Here is a 25463-nt window from a genome sequence, read left to right as displayed (position 1 = left end):
GTGTCTATTTTTTTTGTTACCCGATCTCTACATCTGAAGATTTTGTGCCTTTACACTGTGTTCTGACAGCATGAACAATGAAAGTAATAAGAAATGGACCACACACCTTGTGATATCTGGCATAATTAGAAAATTATTCCATAATTTTGGAATAATACTAAAGGAGGACCTAAAATTATCAAAGCTGGCTACAGTGGGGGGCATTAAGAATGAGAGATATTGCTCTTGTAATGAGCAGCAGTGTGTTGTTGATGTCAAACTGATTTGAACTGATGGGGGCGCAAGAGTAACTCGAATGACCACTCGCTACAAGGTGTGCAGAAGAGCATCTCTAAACCCGTTGAACCTTCAAGCAAATGGGCTACAGTAGCAGGAGACCACTTCTGTCATTTAAGAACTGGAAACTGATGCTACAATTTACACGCAGTTACCAAAACTTGACCATTGAGACTGGAAAAGTCTCCGTTTGTTCTGCGACATTTGGCTGGTGTCTGAATGTGGCGTGAAGAATATAAAAGCATGGATCCGGCAAACACAGAACAGGAAAACGAGCGCACCCTCATCTACTGCTTGCCCCGCATCGTGTGGTTGGGTGGGGCTTGCAGCTGGTTAGGAAGAACAGCGAGATGGGGATGAAACGAGGTCAGGAAGGGTCTTCATCCGCGGATGCAAAGTCGTGCTTATATCAGCTGCTGCATTTACGTCTTTGACATAGGAAAATAGCTCCACACGGCCGATTCTATGCAAGTCAGGGTCATCGGGATCCCTCCACGCAAAGAGGCGATCAGCTGAGCCTCATGCAAGAAGCGAGCCGCACACAGCACTTGATGTAACGCACAGAAATTTTATTACATAACAGGCTTTACAGAGACAACACAGCCAGTGAGCGACTGACAGCCGCTGTTACGGAAAACACCATCAGACAGATCTCACACACAAAGTCACGCACATTTTTAATCATAATTATGACAAACAGGCCAGAAAATACCACTAAACTGGACACTTTGGAACAGATCATTTTGGAGCCGAGACAGTAAAATAATTAAATATGTATATTTAAAAAAATAAAGAAAAGAAAATGATTAAAATGTGTTCTTCCAAAGTTTTATTTTATCCTGAAAAAGATAATTTCTCTAAATATGGGGTTTTCCCTTGATGCACCACCAGGAGGCGGTAGAGTATATGATTACAAATCACGAGTCAAGTCACCTGGCTGTGAACAGTCAGGCTGAGACATCGACACACAATACATTTCAAACACTTCATATAGCAAGAAAATTGTTTACATTTCAATTAATAATAAAAGAGAAAGTGAATGGGACGGATGTGATTTTTTGTTTTTAAATACTTTATTGTATATAAATGGGGGGGGGGGGGGGGGGGGGGTATGAAGGAGCATCAGGGGAATATTCCTAATTTTTGGAGAAATCCTTCGTGCCTACAAACACCACACAGAGACAAAAGAAATGCAGTCTTTAAGCATTCAGAGAGTCCGCATAAACAATAGCACTGAAAGGCTGATGCAGGTGTTTTTTTTGTCTTTTACCTGTGTAAAACGGTTTTTATGAGAAGAAGCTGTAGAGATAGGAGAACCCAACGATCCCAATGATGGCACAGCACAATGTAATCATCATCTTTTTCTGGAGACGCAATCAGAAACACAGTCAGACGATAAAGAGAGGAATCAGGCTTTACTTTGCGAGCCGACGCAATTATCAACATTGATCGACACTGGTTTGAGGAAACAATTGAGCAAAAGCAGAACAAAGGGTTATAGAGGTTTGTGTGTAACTGTGTGTGTAAAGAGACAGGAAAGGTGAAACGACTTACCCCCTTTTTTGACACGTGTGCACCAGTCTTTAAAAGCTGTACTTTGCAACACTGTGGTTAACATGCTGACAGCAGCTACTACACTCCAATAAAACACACACACCACTTTGCAACAAGCAGTCATCAGAATGTAAAATTCAGTTACATAATTCCATTTCTGCAAGTCAAACACGACAAATAAACACTGGGTAATTTAACACATAAAATCTTTAATTTCTGATAAAATCATTGACATTTACACAGGTAAAAAAAAAAGCTTCAATTTTCTCTTATGTTCCAGTCTGCGCCAACGGCTCAAATAAAATGGATTGTGCCCCTAAATGATGATGATGCTGCGGGATTCTCATTTTCAAATGCTTCATACAAAACCACAGTTTAAAATTTAATTCATGCTTAAATTACAACATTGTTTTACTGAAATCGGCCTACTCCCTTATGTCAGGGCTTCTCCTCATGACTGGTTGGTACTGATTTTATGTACGGCTGGAATCATGTGCTTTAATTACCCTGTTAAAGCCACTGGATGACAACCTGTGCACTTTGGTTTGGTAAACTGTCAGTTCCAAAGATTGTCTGAAATGAAATGAATGAAATGATGATGGACAACCATTACTGAATCCAACAGGGAGGTACATGTTGCTAAAGCTAATGTGATCTAATACACAGCCCTGCAAAAATCCTGTCGTCTTTTTTTTGAAAATACAAGTTTTCTATGTACATTAAAATGACTTCTTTAAATAAAAAAAGAAGGTATAATGTTCATTTTAGTTGAAATTGTTCATTAAGACTCGATGGGCTTTTTGGAGGACGTACTTTGTGGTGCGGATGAACTGGTTACAGTAAGAGGTGTTTGTAATATTGTCCCCACCCCCCACATTCACTAATGAGGGCAGTCTAAATGTTAGACACACCTATGAAGTAAAGAGCAGCACACATACAGCCTCTGTTAAAAATGTCAAACCATTACATCCTAAGGCTGTGTAAACAAAAACTGAACATTATCACCTTCGCAAACATCAGATGTACTGCAGGACTGTGTCTAAAACTGGCAACTCAGTAGTAAAACCTAAAACGTGCCTGTTAAGGCATTTCCTAGTAGTAAGACAAGACTAGCCACGGATACTTTACAGAGTGCCCATTTGTATGTGACGTCATAAGCAACATGTCTTAGAACAGTAGAATAAATACAAAAAGACTATTCTGGCACTTACGGGAAACAAACCACTAGTGTTACTACCAGACTCTCTAAAACTCCTTTGGCATTGAAATATTTCTACAGCACTTTAACAGGAGGAGTAACTGTGTCTATACATGTAAAAGCTTTGGTTTGGGTTGTGAAAAGGATCAAATTTCAGCTGCTACAAGTAAGCAAGTAATGAGCGTTCATCACACGCGCCTGTAAGTTCATGAAATGTGTTCCCATAAGTGCAATCCTTCATATTTGTTTTTGTTTTTTTAACAACCAGTGATAATTACACATATCTGAGCTACGCATTTGGAAATGTTAAAGTGCTGGAACTCCCCAAACCCTAACAAGAACAACAACAAAAAGAAATCCCACAGCAGTGAAAGTTCACTGGGGAGATTTTCAATCATAAAAATCATATCAAGGCTCAAATAAATCAGGGGGTTTATGTGCTTCTGAAAGCTTTCAGATGACAAACGCTTCCCAGCTGATTCTTTGGCAGCAAATGTTGAACAGTGAAATGTTTAGTGACACTGAAGTGATGTTTTATTTCCCAATTCCCTTTTCGCCTTCACAGAGGTACAATAGACAATGTACCTCATATGTCAGCTTTGGTCTTGTTTCCTCATTCGCAGGAGAGCATCCTCAATTGTCCAAAAGTGAGGGAGACCTTCAGTGTGTTTTATTCGATTGAAAAGATCTGCAGGTTAAATATTCTTATACCCATATGGAGTGATCAGGATCAGTTTTTCCTTCTGCAGGCAGGCTGATGAATAATGGTGAGGATGTTGAATACACAGATGATGAGATGATGGCAGCGATCAGCCCTATAGTGTCTGGGTGAGGATGATGATGAGGATAATGAGAAGAACCACGGCACAGACCACAGCAATAATGATGATCTTCTACAGAGAGGGAGAAACATACACAGAAACAGCGTTGATGATGGGATACCTACAACTGAAAAGCACCCACAAACTTAACACCAGCAGGAACTAATTCGCCACTACAGTAACCAGAGGCAAGAGGCCCAGAACAGGAGAACAACAACACACCCAAAGTACTTCAAACAAGCACACACACCTCGAGTAAGCCCTCTGGATAGTAAGAAAACACACACTGAGCCTCAAAGGAAGTGCAAACTCCTTCCCAAAGCATGCCTAACAGACACACACCCATTATACAGCAGGTATTTGCTCAATTATTCACCCTTAGCGCTTCTCTTACTCAAATAATTCATCATCATTTCTTTAATCCCACTGACAATCCGATTGCCAGAGCCACTATGATCACCAAGATCACCACAATCACAATTATTATCACCAGTTTCTGTTGGGGACAATTAGGACATAAATTATCAGATCCAATGTCAGTGTAAAAACAGCAGGACAGCAGGTCTTTACTTGACAACAGCAGATGTATCAGATAACATCGATTACTCTTGAGGCTTATTTACCACAAAAACTCTGCACATTAGTATTGCACAAGACTGAAACAGGGTCAGGGTTGATTGTTGTTGTCCTGAAAATACAACAGTTTGCCTTTGCACACACACACACATAATCTGTAACAGCCAGAAGCAAGCACACAACATCTCCAACCCTACAACACAGCAGCGGTTGTGGTTACAGCCTTCATGTGTAAACTGCACATCAACACAGTGAGGATGAAGCTGAAGAGAAAGGACAGAAAGAAAAGAAGCTCTGTGTGTGTGTGTGTGTGTGTGTGTGTGTGTGTTGGTGGGAGGGAGGGAGGGAGGATGCTTTTTATTCTGCTACGTGTTGCTGGGCAGGTCACAGTGGTGTTTAAAGCACAGGGTTCCACAGGCCACAGGTTGGTAACGGAGCAGGTAGAGGGGATCGGAGAGCACAAGTCACCACAGGGGGAGGTGGGAATGGTCTTCAAACAGGTTTCCCAAAAGCATCCTCTAGTGGAAGAGGAATTCCAACTATTCCCAACCTGAAAATAAAAAACAACCATGAGCAGGAGTTGCCTTCAGGACTCCTGCTTGACGATTGTCGGGTTGAGGACTGTGTGCAGGCCTCTCTAGGATCTGGATCCTTCTGAGGACAGGAAATGACACCGCACAAGAGCTTGTGACAGGTTGTTTGTTTTTAACCATCCCACACACTGATGGTATGCAATCCAATGGTAGTTAACAGAGCTGTATCATCTCCACACTAGTTAATGCTATCAGTGTGTATAAATCTAAATTAGGGGAGTTAATGTTACAGATCTTTTAAGGGCACCTGCCAGGCTGAACAGGGTAAACTGAAAGTCTAAACATGAAAAGGAAGGTTAACCAGTAGAGACTGGGAGACATCTTTACTTTGTTTTGGTTTCATTATTGCTTGAACAGCTTATTGTGGACTGTGATTACCTCTGGCACGAAATTCAGAAAAAAACCCCAATAACTGCATTTAATGAGTCACTAACATGTAAATGTTGAAGGTCAAGCTTCTATGTTTGAAATCAAGTCTCAGAGGTCAAAGTACCTCTGAGACTTACCTTAGCTTTTAAGAGAACAATTTTCAAAAGCCAAAAGTCGATTATTTTGTGAACAGAGTTAGCACTTTTCACTGATGATGACTTAGACTTCAAAAGTTAAGATAATTCTTTCTTGACAATATTTTTTTTGTTTAGCCTGAAGGACTTTTTACAGGGTTTACTACCCTGTACAACCTGCATTACACCTGCATGACGGTGCAGTTCTACTCAACATGAGAGAGAAGAAAGCAGACTACATTTCCATATGCCGAACATATTCTAATTCACAATCAGTCAGGCTGGAGAACGCAGTTTTTTTTGTCCCATGGTGTCAAAGTTATTCTGTTTAATTGTAATTTTTAATCTTTGTCCTGCTTGTTCAGAACTAACTAGATTTGTAAATGCAAAGTTATTAAATAAATAATTCCAGTGCTTTTGGGAAACCTGACCATTGTTTTCGATGATTATCACTCACACGGCGAGCCTCTTGCTGAAACTTTGCAGCTTTTTTAGTGTCTGCAACAGCGCGCTCCACAAAGCCCACCGACTGGTCCATGTTGCTCTCGATCCTGTCAATCATTCCACCCTGATGTAAACGGCATCAGAGGTAAAGAAACGTAGCAGTGAAATTAAACAGAAAGAGAGAGAAAAAGACAAGCACCAGCAATGCAACAGTTGTTGCGAATGGCAACGTGTGCGAGTACTGGGTGAGGGAGGGTGAGAGAGACATGGTGAAGGGAGGATATGTAGGCACACTATGTGGTTTAAGTGTGGCAAACAGTGAGGAGTGCAACAGTGTACAGAAGATAAGCAGGAAAAAAAAGACAAAAGCGGCTTGGTGCTATGACTGGAAAGAAAGAAAAAAGAAAGACATTACCTTGCGTGCTTTGGTCTGATACCTTACAGCTTTTTTGGTCTGCTCCTTTGCTGCTACTATGTGGTCCACTGACTTGGATATATTCTGCTCTATGTTTTCTACCATGTCACCCTGAAAAACATGCAACATTCTGTAAGGTACTGACACTTAAGCAGAAATGAGAAGCAGATTGGGTTAAATACAGAGGAATAAATCCGGTTAGAGGGGTATTACATGTTCACTGAACAGTTAGATTGCCAACACCTGCACTGAGGATCTCAGGGGTTTGTTTTGAATTCTGACATTTAATTTTAACTTGAATCACTTTTTATAGCCTCATATAGAGATCTATAAAGAGAGATCCAGGACATCAGCCTTGGTGGAGAATTAGCTCTGCAAGCACCCTTCTAGTTCTCTTCTGTAATTCAAACTTTCAAACGTAAAACTGGAATTAAAACTGGCAGGAAAAAAAAAATATCCAAAACAATCTCACAGCACAACATGAAACATGTGCATAACAACAACCCTTACCTTACAAAGCCTTTTCCTCAGACAGCATTTTGCAAGCAACAAGAAATATGTGGTTATATTTAGTTAAGAGGCTAACAGTAATGTCCCTGTACCAGCTAGTTAGACGTTTGTTGACCTTGATGATTTATTCTATTATTATTTGTATTGGTACCGTTAACGCTGAGCGATGGGATGGAGGTGACAGTGGCAGAAGAGCGCAAAGAGTAAAGGAAAGACATACAGCTGGAAAAGAGTAAACAGAGTAATGATGTGCAAAGAGTTGGATACAATGAGGGCTGAACACAAAGCCATGGAGAGGATTTAAGGATGAATTCAATGAATGAACAAGCAAATAACTAGAATCAAATGACAGGCAGGTGGATGCAGAGGACCGTACCTGGCTCTCGACCAGCATGGCGATGTCTACAAACATATCGTGCAGCTCCTTAATACTACTCTCTAGACGGACGATGTCTTTGTGTCTGGCTTCAATCTCATTCAGGGCTTGTTTGGAGATCCCCGAGTCTATAATCTGCGCAAAGGAGAGGCTTAACATTACCGAACAGCATCAGTTTAAACACAGGTGGCTAAATGAATATTTGGCATTGATTCAAATCAATGTGTATTCACTTAAAACGGCACCAAGCTAGAAAACAGTTGTTGTGATACAGCCTAAAAATCTAAAATCTATTCAAGGACACCACTACACAACAGTCCCGTCCTGCCCAGCAGTTGGATTCCTTAACAGTTAAGTGAGGTCAAAGTCTAGCCTGTTTGTTACAGGAATGTGAGACACCGTATCTGAAAATATCAAGTCAAGCTGTGCGTCCTTGTGCAAGAAATTCCTCCCTACTTGTGTATTTTTTATCAACGTGAGCTCAGAGAATCTTGGCTACATTTTCAAGTTTTTCCAGCTGCTGCGTGTAGCCAAAGCAACACAACACAATGCTCCTTATCTCAGTGTGTCATGAGCAGACTGAGTGCGAGTCAGGTCGACTCCTAAGCGCCAATAATTAGCTGACACAAGCAGTTTAAGTTTTACTGAGAAACTGACAACTCGGCTTTCACAGTTCAACCACATCATGGTGGAGTTAACGTTAAGGTACGTTAAGGAAAATGCATATACGTGCACAAACGCACACTCTTACCCCTGCAGTGAACACAGAAGCATTACCACCCTCCAACATCTCCTCTAGTTCTTCATCCGTAGTTGCTTTTCCAGCTGGAGAGGAAAGGGAAAAAGGAAAAGGAGCGGGATTAATGACAAAGGCGACAATGGAACCGTCAAATGTCTTTGTTGGCGTCGTTGTGACTCACTGATCTCGAGCTGTCTCTGAATACGTCCTTTACTCCTCTCCCGGAAATCCACCTGAGCTTCATTATACTTTGTCATCACCTCCACAAACTTCCTAGACAGCACTGCATGCTGGGAGGTAACAGAATAACAATGGAAGAGCTTATAAGTAACACTTTTAAATGATGAAAGCAGAAACCTGAAGACAAAGACATGTATTTGTCCCGTCTTCCTCCCTTCACGCCTGATCAGTTGCGGCAGATGGCTGCCCCGCCCCAAACCTCGTTCTGCTGGAGGTTTCTTCCTGTTAAAAGGAAGTTTTTCCTTCCCACAATCGCCAAAGCACTTGCTCATAGGGTTTCATTTTATTGTTGGAGTTTTCTGTGTTTTCTCTGTACTGTTGTAGGGTCTTTACCTTACTATATGAAGCACCTTGAAGCAACTCTTGTTGATTGATTGAAATGGAATATTTTAGAAATGCTAAACATTTATTAAAGTCTTAAAGCAGAAGTATTAACAAGCACCCTCTTCTCTTAATTCTCTCTTAACCTACTTTTACCTAAAATACAACAAATAAGACCATCAGAAAAAAATCAACCTCACATACAAAGCCCAGCATGAGGGGGAAGTTTGCAAGAAAAGCGCTTTCTCAGAAGGTTACTTGAATCGTCTGAAGGAGATGATTTACCTGTGATTTACGTATCCGCGTGTCAGCCGACACCCTCTCCTGCTCTTCTGACTCCAGATTCCTCTCAATGGCTGGGAAGAAGGCAGAGTTACTTCACTTAAACAACCTTGAACTGATTAAATATAACACCACTATTCACTTGTTTACTAATCCAATAGACATACAAGTTATTCATAATGACAGGCTGTATGTAGAAATGGGAGCGGGACTCACTCTTGAGTTTGTTCCTCGCACCGTTGGCCAACTTCTTTATGTCATTGGTGATCGCCTCCAAGTCCTCCTGTGTTTCTGTGCAGGATACAGCATAGTGCAGATTTTCAGTGCTGATGCCTTTCCTGATCAATGTTGTGTTATTTTGTAACGCAAAAAAATGAAGTAAATGTCAGAGCTGGTGGTGATTTCTTACTCTGATCTGATGTGGGAGCAGACAAGATGACAGAGTAAAGCTTTTTCACTTCTGTCACATTCTCATCGATTTTCTCAATGTTGTTTCTGATTACCTCGATCTGTAACACAAGGACACACCGCAAATGGCAAACACATGCAAATCACACCATCTTAGAACACGCAGGTCCTCGTGAATGCAAGTGAAGCAAAACAATCACACTCAGTGCATACATACACCCATAGCAGCACTTACCTCAGAAAAGAACTCATCCATGAAGCCTGCGTTGTCCACAGCAATCTCCACATCATCATCATCTTGATCACACACCTATAAGAATAAACAGAAAGAGCAGGACTAAGAGCGTGAGGTGGTAGGCCCGCAGGCCCTATGTTTCTCAATAGCTTTTCATTCTTCATGTAGAACAAGCCCATCCAAAATTTTTCCTTGTCAACCTGTTGTCTTTAGGTTAAGAGCCGACTAGTTGCTGCACAATTATGGTATTAATGATTTAATCCATATTTTGGGGCATCGCCAGAAAGAAAACCAGCGCTGTTAACACTGCACTGCATTAAAGGTCCATGCAAAACCCCCTAAAATTAATTTTTAAATCCAAAACCAGCCATTTGTTTAGGACATCAGTAAAATGTTAACTATTCAAAATGCCTTACAACAACCTGCAAGAAGACAAAAGGGCTGAAACTGAGTTTATACAACTTTAATCAGAGGACTTCCTGTTTGGTGATTGTGGGCAGCGTTGTCCTGCTTTCATGTTTCATGCAAAAAAACAATTTTGACCTAATTTCAGTATGGAGAGGTAGTTTAGTGCATTTTCAGCACATTATTATTAGTTACATAAATCAACAGGATAAAAGACAAAATAAATCTCTTAGCTTGTGTGTGCATGTGAAGCATGTGTCCTGAAGTAGTGACATTGGTTGAAAATGTGAGGTAGTAAGTCCTGCAGTCCACTACAAGGTACACTAAAAGTTTTGTTTTACAAGGGGTAAAAATACTGTACATTTCTGAAATCCCACCAAATCAAAGTTAAGACTCTCAACTTGAACAAACAATTTAAGCTCAAACACCAGAATCTTAATATTAGCAAAAAAGTATAATTTAACCTCCCTCAAAGCCATAAAATGTGGAAGCTGCAGTTTCTGTCATTTTGAAAAGAAAGTCCATGTGCTCTGTTAACCCAGCCGCCACACATGTAACATCAATGGAAAGCCTGGATTTCCCCTAGACTCCATAAATTGTGCTTGACATAGAGGTCTCAGACTCATGTCAACGACAGAGGACAAAAATGAACTGCTGGGTCTTGCAGAAAAATAACCTCGATATCGGTGCCTCCAACACTGTCAAACAGCACCACAGACTAGCTTGCAGATTTCCCGATCCAGATCTGGGAGGATCACATCCAGAGGATGCCCAGTAGTTGTCTGGAGTGCAAACAGGCATGTGGAGGTCATCCATGCAACTGAGCTATTTTATAACAGTTGGATCATCCTGTAGCTCTAACCCATCTAAGACTTTTCTCATGTATTACATATTACTTAAGCAATAAAGTATGTTTGCCATGATATTTGCAATTAGATAGATAAAAAGAATACATAAATAAATAATGACATAACAAACCAGCCATGGTTCAAAACCAATCTTCCATCCACTGTCTTAACTACTGATCCAGCATCCCCCTGGGGGCTCCAAACCTCTGTTTAAATAATTCAAAGCTACGTCCGAGTCCATTAAACTCTGCACTTGTTATTTTTTGTATCTCTAAAACCTTACAATAACAGCATTTAAATTAAACCTTTAACACCGGTGCAAACTTAAAAAAAAAAAAAAAAAAAAAAAATTAGGTCAGCAGTGGAGGCTCCAGGAAGTTCCTGTTCCCAGCCAGAAGTTAAGTCTGGTATTCACCTATAAAAACCACACCCTGAAACTTCAACACTTTGGTCCTCGCATGGATTATAATGTGGTTAGTTGTGAGCTTTAGAGGTGCTGCTAGGGGAAGTATTTCCCATCTCAACGTCAAGCTAAACAAACTGGCTGGAGTCTGGTGAGAAGAAGGATATCTCTATCTGTAGGGTAAATACGAAACCTCAAACAACATTAAAGGAAGTGTATTCAAATCACACTGCTAGACGATATATTGAATTTATAAAAATAAAATAAGCAGCTGTGCTTTCTTTAAACAAAGTAGAGTCAAAACAAAACAATTAGCTTAATTTAAGTTACAACTTTACACATTTATTTTAGAGAGATTTTCTGTTTAATTTCTTTTTTCTGAAGTTTTTCTGTTTGGGTTGGAAAAGCCACCGAACACAGTTTAGACCGTGAGTCTTCATGCAAAGCTATACTAATGAAATTGCTTCCTGGTTAGCAGCTCAGCCTGACCCTAATCAGTTTACATCCAGCATTTCATCAGAATGCTTCACGCTGCTGACTATACGTGTCACAAGTGACGGGCAGTAAACACAAGTCAGCACTGATGGTTTGCTACGCACGCACCAAGCACTGGCAGTGAATATTTAACATCTAGGACCAGAGGCAGGCTCCAAGACGTCAACCCAATTTTCACTCTAAGCTGACTTTAACAAAACTGAGGCAGAGTGAACGGACATCACGGCCACGCCGTGACTGCGTTTGATAAAGCGAGAAAAGAAAAAGCAGCCCTATTTGCTTCCTCCCTTCTAATTACTTCTGCTTTTAAGTTAAATATATTCTGATCAGACACCCGATGAGCTGTTCCAGGCATTTGTCCAGAGTTTGTGCTTTGTAACAGGTGACTCTGTGTGACCTGCAGAGGTCCACAAATTTGGAATAAGCTTCAAAGCACTGATTTAGGTTAGTATAATAATGTATGTTGGAAATTAAAGATGTATTTGCTGTATATTATCTGAGGTTTGGGCGTTGTATGTTATGGAGAGGCCCATTTCACAAATAACAGTCTTATATATTATCATTTCGGAATTTGTATTTTAATAAATTTGTGAAACCTTTGGCTCTTCAGGTGTGCACCCAGGTCAAAGTCGAGGCTTGGAAAATGTTAAGACGTCATCGGTTTAATGCCTCTGATCTCATATTAGCTGACTCACACACAGTATTTACAATAGTAAGCTCAATAAATATTACGGTTCATTCACACTGCACCTGTCCTGTGCACCTGTTGTGCTTCTTTTCACTGTCATATTCAAACAGTAAGCATTTTCTTTTGCGGTCCTCAGTTTCTGGACAGTTTCAACATTTCCTGACATTTTACAGACAAAAATGATTAACTGAGAGAATAATCAGCAGATTCATCAGTATTGAAAGTAATCATTAACCCTTCTAGGCAGTAACATTTACTGCAACTGCACGAATGCTGACTTTTAGACTTGGCCTTTAACCTTCCAGCCTTCATCGAAAATTTGAATTGCAAATGTAGCCGAGACCATTTGCTTCAGGCTGGCGTACCTACAGCAGTAGTTGAACCGAGAGTTTCCAGGACATAGTGCTTGCTTTTGAATCTCTCAGAGAGTTATTCATCAAACGCACCACTCAGGCTCACGCACACTCTCACACTGCATTTCTGCTCTTGTGAGATAAGACCAAGCACTCACTTCCTTCCAGTGTCTCTCATTCAGCAAAAACAAGAGGAAAGGGAGTGATGTGTGCACCAAACCAAACAACCAAAGACCACAAAGACACGCACACACACACAGCTTGTAAAAACATCATGATAATGACAGGAACAGTCAGAGGCAGTGACCTTATCCAAGTCATCAAGAAAACTTTAACAGCATTACTCAATAAACTCACTTGCTCATCTTAACACTTTACTTCACTTCAGAAGACACAAAGAAATTCTTGGATCAAACTCCTACGAACCATTTCAGCTTAAAGTTTGGGAGATGGTCAACTCTTCATGATTGGTTTGCGAGATGTCAAATATTTGGGAGGCATGTTTAGACAGGTGAACAAGGTTTATGTAACAATATCTAACACGAGCTTTAAATGGTGCTGCGAGCCAAAATCCAGCCCGACTGTTGGTGAATTAGATTTGCTCGCTTAGAAATAAAAAAATAGAATAACAAAAACAAAAAGCATGACAGCTATAATCTCATGCAGAAGATTGCATTTAAGATTTTGATGGCTGCACAGTGGGTAAAATTAGGTCAAGTGGACATCACGATTAGAAAACATCAAACACGCAGCACAGAATAGTGATAGTGGAGTTGAAACTATGTGGGCACCAGTAGAGCTACAGGACAAGATCGACCAACCAGAAAAAAGAAACAAATATAAAAACAGCAGAGGTTTTGATGATCAATAAAAAGTTAACAGCCAAGCAAAAAGAAGAAAACCACTTTGGAAAGTCATTTGTAAGGATTTGTTGTTTCTTCAGGCTAATATGAAGTTCAGTTTTTGGACAATTTGTCGATAAATAATGCAGAAAATAATCAGATAAAATCCATAATAACAAGAAATGTTAGTTACTGCTGTCTGAGCAACAGCATTTTCTGTGGGATGGTTTAAAAATGAGCTGCTACCTTTAAAAGCAGTAGCACAGGGACCTGGGGTCAGATTTACAGCAGCGTGGTGACAGAAGCCTATTTAGTCCATCAGCAGTTGTGTTGATGCAAAGCATCTGACAAGGGATTTAAAAACTCCATATGGCAATGAAGACGGCATGTTTACGCTGTTACATTTTTACCACTGGGTGTAAAGTGCTTTCAGTGACTGATAAGACTAATAAAGTGCTACGTAACTGCACTCCATTTACGATTTGTGCCGGTCAGGCTAGGAAGCAGAGCAGCACCAGAACCCCAGCTCGTCACTGAAGACACAGAACTGAAAACCAGATGAGCTTAAATGAAAGTGCATTTGAAAATACTATGAGGGAACAGAAAGGCAGAACAACAGAAAGTAACAGTCATGTTAGTCTAGCTCACAAGTGAGGTTACCAACTTCTCCTCTCAGTATTTCTCTAAAAATAGTCAAATAAAACAAGCGTAAAGTGGAGCTTGGCCAATAAGCTGCCACATGTAACAGTACAATAACTTCAGCAAATTACGATTCTACACTTCATACGGTTTATAAAAGTGCCAAGGTCTTCAGTACGTCAGGTGATGCGATAATGATGCCAGTGGCGTAAGCAAACATTGACATGAACGCGCACATACACACACACAGCCTAGATTACTGTCGGCAAGTTAAACATTAGAAAGGAAACTCAAGGAGGGAAATGAAGACAGGGGGATAAGGTGGGAAGATAAAGAAACACAGGAGTAAAGGCAGGTCGAGGTAGTCGGAAAAGACGCAAGTATTACTGGAGAAAAATTAAAAATGTCACACGGCCTGCTTATAAACACATGTCTGACCTAGTTCTGCTTACATCTGTACTTCCTTTAATGTAAAGCCAACTGTGTTGTGATAAAGATATCTGGGAGTGGGGGCAAGTGAGGAATACCACTGCTCAAACAATTTTAAAACACAGCAAATATTTGACCAGCAGTTTTAGGTAGCTATAGCAACACAACATCCCTCAACACACGCCATCATGAGTTACTGTACAACAGCAGCAGCATAACCCAATTCAGAAAAGAAGAGGCCAGTGATATGAAAATGTGGGAGATTCGCGCTGTACTGCACCATTATTGATATAGACCCACTGGCCACTTTGCTAGAACCCCATTCCTTCAGAACTGCCTTGATTTTTCATGGCATGCCAGAAACCTTCTTTTCAGTCCATCCTGACAGGATTGTATCACAATGTTGCTGCACATTTGTTGGCAGCATGTCCATGATGTGAATCTCTCGTTTCACCGCATCCCAAAGGTACTCTACTGAAGTAAGATCTAGTTGACACGGTCAACACAATACTCAGGTAAACAACGCTCCGTTGATATTAAGGAACTCAAAGTGTGTAAAGACAACACCCCCCACACCACTAAACCACTACCAGCAACCTTAACTGTTGAGACATGCAGGAAGATCCATGCTTTCATGTTGTTAACGGCAATTTCTGACCCAACTACCTGAATGTTGCAGCAGAAATCAAGACTGTTCAGATAATGAAACGTTTTCCAGTCCTCTATTGTCCAATTTTGGTGAGCCTGTGTGAACTATAACCTCAGTTTTCTATTCTTAGCTGACACGATTGACATCCAGGGTGGCTGTAGCTCAGGAGGCAGAGCAGGTCATCTGCTGATCGGAAGGTTGGTGGTTTGATCCTTGGCTCCCCCAGTCTGCATGCCGAATATCATTGAGCAAGATACTAACCACAAGTTGCTCTCCAGGGCATCCATTGGAGTATGAGTGTTGAGTATGTGTGCAGTTAGAAAGCACTTATAAGCATAGGAAAAAAGAAAAGTTGCATGTTGTATAAAGCGCTATATAGGAGTCCATTTACCATTACCATTTACATCCGGTGTGGTCTTCTGCTGCTTTAGCCCATCTGTAATAAGTGGTCATTTGAGTTACTGCTGCCTTTCCATCAGCTAAAATCAGTCTGGCCATTCTCCTCTGACCTCTGACACCAACAAGGGATTTTCGCCCAGAGAACAGCCGCTTACTGGATACATTCTCTTTTTCAGACCATTGTCTGCAAACCCTAGAGGTGGTGTTGGGGGGGAAAAAATCCCAGTAGATCATTTCTGAAATACTCAGACCATCTCATCTGACACCAACAACTACACCACACTCAAAGTCCCTTAAAAAAAAAGTCACCCCTCTTCTCCATTCTTCACCACCACCTGCCAACACGGCTAAATGCACTCAGTTGCTGTCATGTAATTGAGTATAGGTCAAATGTCTGATTATCTTAATTTCTAAATAAATAGTTAAACAAATTATCAAGGTGCTGGGACCAGATCCTTCATTCTTCAAGAGCTATAATAAAGTCCTCCCTTTTATCGAGCAACAGTTAATCAATACCAATGAAAACAGAGTGACTCACCTAAGTTATTTTTAGCCACGATACACCGGGATATATAAATTAAGCTCAATTTCACTGGAATTACTTGGGTAAATATGACCTGTTGAGCTGCAGTTCAGTTAATAAGAATTAACCTCTACTTCAAACCTTATACTCAGAAGTGAATGCACAAAACACGTCTTTCATCCAGCACTTCCATTCCCAATCATTATCCAAGCTGTAATGTCACTACAGCCATCACATGAGTTACATCATCATATATCTCACTATTGTTGTTTGTTTATATATGCTATATATTTATGGTAAAGGTTTAAATCAAAGAGTGTAAAATTTTCATTTTACAAATCCTAACCTCAAACATCTTAAAATGGTCGTTTTTCTTTTTCGGAGTGTACAGAGTCAATATTGATGAGTAAAAGGAGACACTTTCAGAAAACTCAACGTTTCCTAAACACTACCTACCGCTTTAAGCTGCTCCAATCGGTCCTTCATTTTTAGGCGGTTAGCTTCACAGTATTAAAATAAAGAAATAAACACAATATTGTGCAAAAAGGGTTTAAAAAAAAAAAAAACTAGTCCCAATCTCTCAAGTTCTCAGCCAGCTGCCAAGCTAGCTGTGCAACACAGACCCACCGCCAGTGAGGCAGAAAATTAAACTCCCCAAAAGTCTTGACAGATGTCCTGAGAAAACGACTTTTTTCTGAAAACAGGAGTCTTTCCGTCGCTTTTCCATACAATATGGCTGCTGGGTTTGAAGCCAGTGTTTTTTTCTTGCTAAATCTCCTCGCTCAGGGGATTAAAACAACAGTTGTGTGGAGCCGTATAATCTGTTTCTCCGCTGGCTACCAGTAATCATTCTAAAACGCACTTTTATGGCTAACGCATGCGCAGACAAGTCCCCCGATCGCGGTGATGAAGCCACGCCCTGAGCCACCTGCACTCGTGATGCATTCAGGTATTGTAGGAATAATAATCTAACTAACCTGCGGATTTGTTGGAAACTCTTTTAAAAATATATAATAAGGAATCAAATGTGATTATTTTTGTCTTATGAGGGAATTTAGAGAAAGATATGGAGTCACAGAAGATAAACATCCGCAGAGTCTCACAACAGCTAAACAACATGCTGTTAAATATCAAGTTGCCTGGTTGAACCAGTATAAAGGTATGAAGGTAATAACGGAAGTCATAGTATGTTAGTATGCCCAGAAACATACTAAGGCAACAACTCTAACATACCAATTTCCACTATACTTTGGGGCTTTCTGTGATATTATTGGTTAATTAGCATGATGTCATTAGTTTCACTGGTATGTAGTAATAAGTAAAAGTCCATCCCTCTTCTTCCACTTATCCAATCCAGAGCAGTGGGAGGGCCGGACTCCTTGTACACCTTGGAGAGGCTGCCAATCTACTGCAGAAGTAATGCAGAGAGACAGACAACAGCAAGTTTTAGGATCACCAGTTAACCTAGAGTACCTAGACAGAACATGCAACTCCAGACAGAAAGGCCCCAGACTGGGTTTGAACCATGATCTTTGTTCTGTGAGACAAAGGGTTTGTTTTTCTACTGCTGGAGGAAATAAAGTCAAATGATCAGTGAAGGAAATTGCCATCCCGGGTTTCCTCCGTGGCGTGAGCGATAAGCAGAGTTTTGTCCTTTCCTTATAAGATTCCTAATTATTTAAAGTAACACTCAGGTATGCCATTCAGCGTGTTAGTACGAGCTCGGGAGCAGCTTGGGAGAACAAGAAAACAGAGACTGCTTTAGGTTGCCTTCCCAATCGACTCAAAGGTTTATTTGATACACAGCAGTTTATATAGAGGAAAAAAAGGTTCGTGTGTCAGCAAGTTCTCAGTTCAAACCAGTACAGACCAAATAAGGAAACGTCTTCCTGCCTTGTGAGCAAAGAAGTATCCTGTGTGTAGTTTATCAGTTCAGCTACAATTTATGATCATCCCAGCAAAATACACAGAATACAGAGTTCTTTCATTAGTGAATTCTGAAACAAACCACCTGGCCTTTAACGAGCCTTTTTCTAAGAGATAAAGAAGGGAGGATGGGAGTAAGGAAGTGGTCTCGTCTCTGTGGTGTTTTCGACCTTGGGGTACCAGCTTGTGAGTCTTACACATTAATTCTTGGGTCACAGAGAAAGAGAAAAACAACTAGTAGATGGGCCATATTGAGTAACAGTTTTCCTGTATAAAACAATCTTCTGTAAATGCTAACCGTGGTATCAAAATATCATAACAATCAGCAACGAGATCATCGATCCAGAGGGAAACATGAATACCTGACACAAATGTCATTGCACAAGTTGTTCTAATGTTGTGCCACAAATGTGAAGACCACTGTATTGCTGAAGTCACTGGCAATGTTTTACAATAAGTGATCATAACTTCACCGTCTTTCTACCATGAATGTCTGAACCAAAAGTCATCACAATTAATCTATAGTTTAAGAGAGTTTCAGTCAAGAGCAAAGTACTCAACTTAAATTAAAACCAATTAGAACGTGTTTACATCTATTAATCAGGTCTATCTTTGCTGTGTCTTTTCTTTTTTATTTCAGCACATGGATCATATTGCCATGCCAGTATGTTTACACCTCAAGGTCATAGTTCAAAGAGTTATGAGAGTTAATGAGTTTTGAAGAGGAAAACAGCATGACTGATATGGTGGCCTGCAGCATTACTGGAGAATTCACCACCTTACTCTTTACAGCAAAGTCTTTACTGATGCCCTCTATTCATTTGCGTTTTGGGATGTTTTGCCTTAACCATCGAGGGCACTATAAATAAAACATCACTTTTTATCCCCCCTTAGAAAGCCTTGGAGAGAGCTGAAGACAATTTAATTTTAAAGTAAGCTCATGTTAAAGCAAGTGATCAAGCATACTTATTTATGTATTTATTTTTAATTGTGGTGTTTGATACTCCCAGTTGCACAAGTGACCCAGGACAGTAAAATATAAATTATAAACTAAATCATAAACACTGTTTATCCCATCGAATGTAGAAAAAACTCCCATGGTTGTTTACAGGCTTTTATTATTAAGGGGGACTCATAATATGATCTCTCAGGTAAATTATCTTATTTAGACCATACATTTTATTGGTTGGTTCACTTTACTGTGAAATATAATATTCCCTATTGGAAATGACAAATCTCGCGGTTTTAACGTAAAGTAAATGTAGCACTAAGGGTTGACGGCATTACAGCAGCGTTATTGGGGTGGTGTGTGTGTGTGTGTGTGTGTGTGTGTGTGTGTGTGTGTGTGTGTGTGTGTGTGTGTGTGTGTGTGTGTGTGTGTGTGTGTTAATAAAAATCAATCAGATCATGGTTACGGAGGTTTTAAGTCAGCCAACCAGGGGAAAGGAGCAAACACATATCTTCCTAAGCTCAGGCATCTCTATCCTGTTATAATGACTGCATATTTTTAGTGCAATACGTGTACTCGTATTTTCACATGTGCAGTGTGTTCAGCAGCCAGCAGCAGTAAACATGAATGTAGGCCTAATGTTACAGCTGGGTGTCAGGGATCAAAATCACACTCTCCTCTCTCCCACCGTCACCTAACGCATCGTGATCATTTCCTTCCAGCTAAGCCGATAAAGAAGAGTTTTATTACAGCTTGTAACCAACTGTTGAGAACTGGATATAGATGTCTATTTCCTCATTTTGCGGTTTTCTTCTTCACTACGCTTTCAACACACAACGACTAAATTGTGAAACGTAAAGTGGGACCCGAGTCTGAATCAGAACATATGGCGCTGCGTGGAGGGTGAATGATGTTGCACCCAGATCCGTGTAGTAACCGGCACACGTCACAGTGAAGGTGCATCAGAAATCTATTACATAACCCTACAGGGCGCGTTCATTGTGCTCTCAATTTAAAAAGCAAGGGGGAAAGGGAAAAGCACGAGTGACACCTAGTGGTCACGAGCTTAAGATGAAACCCTCCATCACTGGCATCATCTTGTGTGAGTTTTCATAAAAGCACACGTGCGTCCAGTGAAGGATCTGGGACTCAGGTAGCTACTTTATGACTTTAAATGGTAACAATGCGTTCAGTCTCCTTCCACTCACACATTTCTTTTGGCTACTCCACTGAGCCTCACTGTGCAGAGGCAGAGTGATGTTATAAGATTCATTTTTTGTTCTGCTGTCTCTGAACTCACCTTGTGAGTTGAAGACATGTCCCATCAAGCATGGCTGGTAGCATTAAAATGAGCTCCAGTGCCAATCGTAGCAAATTATAGGAGGCTGCGATGTGGAAACCTGAAGACTGCGCTGCACAAACATGCTCAGTAGTGCAACTTGGAAAAATTAAGGTTTAGCGTTTTGTTCAAATAGATATGAGCATGTCAGCGGAAGAAGCCACAGGCTACGACATGTGCCTTGTAGTCATTACATTTTGAAATTGTGTATTCATGTTATTCGTCTTTATTCTGCAGATAAGGAGGATTGGCAGAGACCTTTTTCTGGAACTTATGCATGAATAATTTAATAATCTATAGCACTTTTTTAAGTGCTTCAGTTTCAGTAAAATGACAATTTAAAGTGTACATACTCTGTTAAGCATACACTCTTACATTTAGAGCTCCAATGAGAAAGCCCCTGCTGACCAAAAGAGCACAAAGTGCTGTCTCAGATTTGTCAAAGACATCTTGACGATCCTCAAGACTTTATGGAAAATATTCTGTGGACCGATGAGACAAAAGCTGAACTTTTTGCATCTTATTACATCTGCTGTAAAACTAACACAGCATTTCATAAAATCACATCAAGAGTAAAAATGGTGGTGGTAGTTTGATGGTCTGTGGCTGCTTTGCTGCTTCAGCACCTGGATGACTTGCCGTAACTGATGGAACCATGAATTCTGCTTCCTATCAAAAAATCCTGAAAGAAAATGTTCGGCCATCAGTTTATGCTCTGAAGCTCAAGTGCACTTGATTTAAGCAGCAGAAACAGACCAAGTCCACCTCAGAATGGCTTAAAAAAACAAGTAGATGATTATGGTGCGGCTGAAGCAAACTCTGGATTTAAAACTCACTGAGATGCTTTGGCGTGACTTTAAACAGGCCTTTCAGGCTTTAAAACACTCCAGTGTGGCTGAAATAAAACCATTGTGCAAAGAGTGGACCATAACTCCTCCACAGCGATGTGAAAGCCTCATTATCAGTTATCACAAACACTTGATTGCAGTTCTTGCTCCTGAGATTGGCACAACCAGTTATTAGGTTTAGGGGTGCTGCTTTTTCACACAGGATCCTGTGTGATTGGATAACATTTTCTCTGAAATGAAATCAACGATTAAAAGCTGCATTTTGTATTTACATGGGCTATCTTTGTCTAATACTAAAGTTTGTTAGATAATCTGAAACATGTGTGACATATATGCTAAAATACTAAGAAACTGGGAAGGGCAAATACTTTTTCACAGCACTGTTGAACATACTTCCATGCAAACATGGTGTAAACTAGGGCAAAAATAAGGAACAAATTATTGAGAAGCTTATCTATAAGAGTACTGATTCAGAAATCTACTCTTGATTTCTTTGACCTGCTCTTTTTCCAGGTTGGGATGATTTCACATCATCTGTTCAAAAGGCAACTTGCTAAGGAACATTTAACCAAAATATTAATGGCAATATATGTGTATGCATTTGACCCTGTATGGATTGCAGTAAATTCAAAATAAATTCTCACTCATGCACCCAATTCTTGTTTTGTTAAGTCATTAAAGATGTATGCTGTACATTCACTCTATCCCAAAAAAAAGGACTGGTCAAAGAAGTCATTAAAACCCCAAATTGCCATGACATTCATGCCCATGCCTTAGATCTTTTTGGCTATATCAAACTTTATAATCAGTTATATTTTAAAGTGAAATCTGAAGCCAATGAAACACAGTCAATAGCCAGCTTTTGCATTCTTAAACTCAAGATTCATCTAACTGGAAACAATGTTATCTGACACAAATATTTAAAGTATTTGGTGCCTTTCAAAGCTTTGAAGGAGCAGTTTTTTCCCCCCATAATGCCCTACAGTCTGCATGCTTTTTCAATTTAATGGCACACTCTTAAGATTAAATGGTTTGTATATCTCCTTTAGCTGTACCTGAAAGCAAAGCATTCATTATTACCACACTTTGTAAAGGCTCACCAAGACACAGGCTATCATTGTCTACTTCAGGTTTCCATGTATCCACTTGATTCCAACAGTAGTAATTAGTAAGTTTGGACAAATGTCAGTATAGCATTATCTAGTTGTATTTGACCTACTGTGGGCAATGTTGCAGACAAAGCTATGGCATGAGACTTATTCCATATGAAACATTTACTGGTGACTGCAGGAGAGCACAAAAGTAAATGCTGAATTCTATTAGTTTCTTGTAGCCATCTGAGTTTCAGGAACCTGTATTGTGCATCAAATAATCCTCACCAAGATGCTTGAATATGCTAAAGCCACTTTTTAACTACGAGGCGCTCCCTGTGACCTGAAATCGTTGGCGTGCAGGCAAATCACAACAAACACGGCCGTGTTATACCGAGAATGTTTTTATTCAAAGTTTACTCCCCTTAGTGCTTCCAGTACACCGTACAACAGCATTATGTGAGCTGGGTAAGTGCAATGGAGGGTGCTCAACGATGAAGAGTAGCACGTTGCCATGCCAACAACAACACTAGGGTGGGTGTGTGTCATACAGTGAAATTAGAACCACAACTTTTCCACCAAGTTTTTTTCTTTTTTTACTTAAGTTTTAAAACAAAAAAAAAATTCAAAAATAAAAAAATCTGAAAAGGGATTTTACAGTAAGGGGGCAAAACTCCAACGACTTCCTGTCCACAGGTGGGGGAGGAGGGAGGGACAAATCTAGGTAACAGGTTAGAGGTCATCTTCTTCATCTGGGAGTGCTGTTTGTGATGCAACCTGGATATGGAAGAACAAAGTCATGTTTCAGATTGTTCCACATTTAGAAGATGCGCAAGTAAAATTTACAATATATTCATCCAAATCAGACAAATGAGTCTGTACAGTGATACTCACTTGAAGCTCTTCCTCATACTTAGCAGCAAGGGATGGGTCCATCTGGACCTCTGGGGGAGCAAGGGCAGGCATTGCCACAAACTCCAGGTTGGGATCACCGATCAACTTCCTTGCTAACCACAGGAAAGGCTTCTCAAAGTTGTAGTTACTTTTGGCAGAAATGTCGTAGTACTGCGGGTAGAACAATTTGCAGCAGTTAGAAATGACAAAACTCAAAAGTTTATTCTACAATTCAAAAATACACATTTTTGCAAGCAGTTATTACCTGCAGGTTCTTCTTGCGGTGAAACACAATGCTCTTGGCTTTGACTTTCCTGTCTTTGATGTCCACCTTGTTGCCACAAAGAACAATGGGAATGTTCTCACAGACACGGACCAGGTCACGATGCCAGTTGGGCACGTTCTTATAGGTGACTCGAGAAGTGACGTCGAACATGATGATAGCACACTGAGCTGTTGAGGAAGCAAGAAAGCATTAATGTATTGTTCAGCTAAAGCCAAGGTACATGAATTTTAAAAACGTGACACTTGAGCAGCGTGCGAAGGATGCAAGGAGCACCTTGAATGTAGTAGCCATCTCTCAGGCCTCCAAACTTCTCCTGACCAGCTGTGTCCCACACATTATACTTGATCGCTCCTCTGTTGGTGTGGAAAATCAGTGGGTGCACCTCTACTCCAAGAGTAGCTGAAATTTCAAGCAAAGACATAATGAATAAGGAGAATGAAGGTGTAAATGGTGATGAGATAAAGGCCATGCAGGACATGTTGCTCCCTGTAGTTCCATTTAACACATTTGGCATCTTACATCCTGCTTTCAAATCTATTACCACATCCAGACTAAAAGAATGAGCTGATTTCCTTCCTGGCAAGCGAGTACTTACCAACATATTTCTTCTCAAACTCTCCTGTGATATGCCTCTTCACGAAAGTCGTTTTCCCGGTGCCTCCATCTCCTACCAACACCAACTGCGATGCAGAACGTAGTTAGTCTAGACTGGTTGGTACTGGTTCACCACACTGACCGTTGTTAGCACAGATAGCGGTGCTTCATTTAGTTAAAAGGCTGAGAAATGGAACATCAATTTATGTTAGATAGCAAGCACTTACCTTAAACACCGCCACCGGAACACACTGTGCCATTGAGTCCGCCGTGGTTGCGACTTTTCTGTTAAACAAAACGAGGCGGGATGGTTGATTAGCACGTTGTCCGTCAACACCAACTAGCAGTGCTAGCAACTACTTTAAATGGCATTTCAAGAAGATAAAATATGACATAAGCTATGATTTGTTGAGATGTTATTTTGGTCCTTTGAGCAGTTTTCTACGATTTGATCGTTTAGCTAAACTCCATAGCTTGTTACATAGCCATAACTTCTAGCATTTTCCATCCAAGCTAACGTTCACGCACACGTAACGAGTAAACGTGTAACGGTGCAGCTATGTTGTGGAAAAAGGTTTAATTCATGTTGTGTGTCCAATGTGTATTTGCGTTCAATCGAAAATTCGAAGGCGCGCTTCTAAATGCGTATTTCAATACCAACGGCTGCTAGCTAGGAAAGCTAAAAACGTTAGAGTGAGTGCGCCACACGACGGGCGAGCGCACTTTTTCTTGTTCGACTGAAACAATCCGACTGGAAGCCCATCTAATGTGTTCCACGCTACACTCCAAGTCAAACCCAGCCTAAATAATTCTCTACACATAAATGCAACTCCACGCATCCACAATATATTTTGCCAAAAATACTGAATATGTATTTACAGGAATACGCGCGAGTCCCAAGAACAAAGCAGAAAAAATGAGGGTTAGCCGTGCATGCTAACCCGTTAGCTAGCACAGCATGGAAGCCATTCTTTTCATCGAGCTAACAGCTAGTTAGCCGCATAAGAAAAACCACCGGCCTTCCCCAGCTGCCCCATTCCTCACGTCGATACAGCTACAAAATCGCAAAGTTAAAGTTGCCCATTGTTTTAACTGACTTTTTATCCCAACGAATGCAAACTTGAAATATATGATAGCCCGCATTGTGAGAGGAATTCAGAGACTCACCGGTAACACTTCGAAGAGAGGAAAGAGTAAATGGCTGCGTTCGCGGGAGATTCAGCGTGGACTATGAGTCAGTTTCCGCCCTTATCATGTGACCCTTGCAGCGGCAAAAACGCATCAAGAAGCAACACTGTCCTAACTGAACGTGATTCAGCATTCAGTCTTTATTTAAACACACTTATCCAACCCTAAAAGACATTCACATGTA

At 40.5% G+C, this 25463-nt stretch overlaps 2 protein-coding genes across 5 annotated transcripts; both read right to left on the bottom strand.

The window, feature by feature from the left end:
- Positions 1 to 1371: 1371 nt before the first annotated feature.
- On the bottom strand, positions 1372 to 17020 carry stx3b (syntaxin 3b). 4 transcript variants are annotated; one of them, XR_013973776.1, is made up of 12 exons: positions 16621 to 17020; positions 9492 to 9566; positions 9258 to 9357; positions 9065 to 9139; positions 8852 to 8922; positions 8187 to 8295; positions 8018 to 8091; positions 7267 to 7401; positions 6381 to 6491; positions 4226 to 4345; positions 1547 to 3921; positions 1372 to 1438 (listed from the first exon to the last, which is right to left on the bottom strand). XR_013973776.1 is itself a non-coding variant. In XM_080900456.1 (11 exons), the coding sequence occupies exons 1-10, from the start codon at positions 16648 to 16650 to the stop codon at positions 4259 to 4261; spliced, it is 867 nt and encodes a 288-aa protein (XP_080756582.1). In that variant the 5' UTR covers positions 16651 to 17020; the 3' UTR covers positions 1392 to 3921; positions 4226 to 4258. The 4 variants fall into 4 exon arrangements, 2 of the variants coding, with proteins under 2 accessions (XP_080756582.1, XP_080756583.1); XR_013973777.1 differs by lacking the exon at positions 4226 to 4345; XM_080900456.1 differs by having other exon boundaries at positions 1392 to 3921.
- Positions 17021 to 22705: 5685 nt separating this feature from the next.
- ran (RAN, member RAS oncogene family) lies at positions 22706 to 25358 on the bottom strand. The gene is made up of 7 exons (XM_080900235.1): positions 25259 to 25358; positions 24319 to 24376; positions 24093 to 24177; positions 23771 to 23896; positions 23477 to 23664; positions 23212 to 23382; positions 22706 to 23094 (listed from the first exon to the last, which is right to left on the bottom strand). Exons 2-7 carry the CDS (start codon positions 24349 to 24351, stop codon positions 23050 to 23052), a joined length of 648 nt encoding a protein of 215 aa, XP_080756361.1. The 5' UTR covers positions 24352 to 24376; positions 25259 to 25358; the 3' UTR covers positions 22706 to 23049.
- Positions 25359 to 25463: the final 105 nt, after the last annotated feature.

Source organism: Rhamphochromis sp. 'chilingali' (genome assembly GCF_963969265.1).
Source record: "Rhamphochromis sp. 'chilingali' genome assembly, chromosome: 13".
Lineage (NCBI taxonomy): Eukaryota > Metazoa > Chordata > Actinopteri > Cichliformes > Cichlidae > Rhamphochromis > Rhamphochromis sp. 'chilingali'.
This window is presented reverse-complemented; position numbering and strand designations above follow the sequence as displayed.

Coding starts and splice junctions, on each gene's coding strand:
- stx3b (XM_080900457.1), bottom strand. CDS start 16,650: ATGAAGGACCGATTGGAGCAGCTTAAAGCG. Junction 6,492..7,266: donor CCATGCTGGTCGAGAGCCAG/GTACGGTCCTCT, acceptor CATGTTTTTCAG/GGTGACATGGTAGAAAACAT. Junction 1,641..5,978: donor TTCAGCAAGAGGCTCGCCGT/GTGAGTGATAAT, acceptor TTGCGTCTCCAG/AAAAAGATGATGATTACATT.
- ran (XM_080900235.1), bottom strand. CDS start 24,351: ATGGCACAGTGTGTTCCGGTGGCGGTGTTTAAG. Junction 23,665..23,770: donor AGATGGCTACTACATTCAAG/GTGCTCCTTGCA, acceptor CTTCCTCAACAG/CTCAGTGTGCTATCATCATG. Junction 23,095..23,211: donor AGTATGAGGAAGAGCTTCAA/GTGAGTATCACT, acceptor TTCCATATCCAG/GTTGCATCACAAACAGCACT.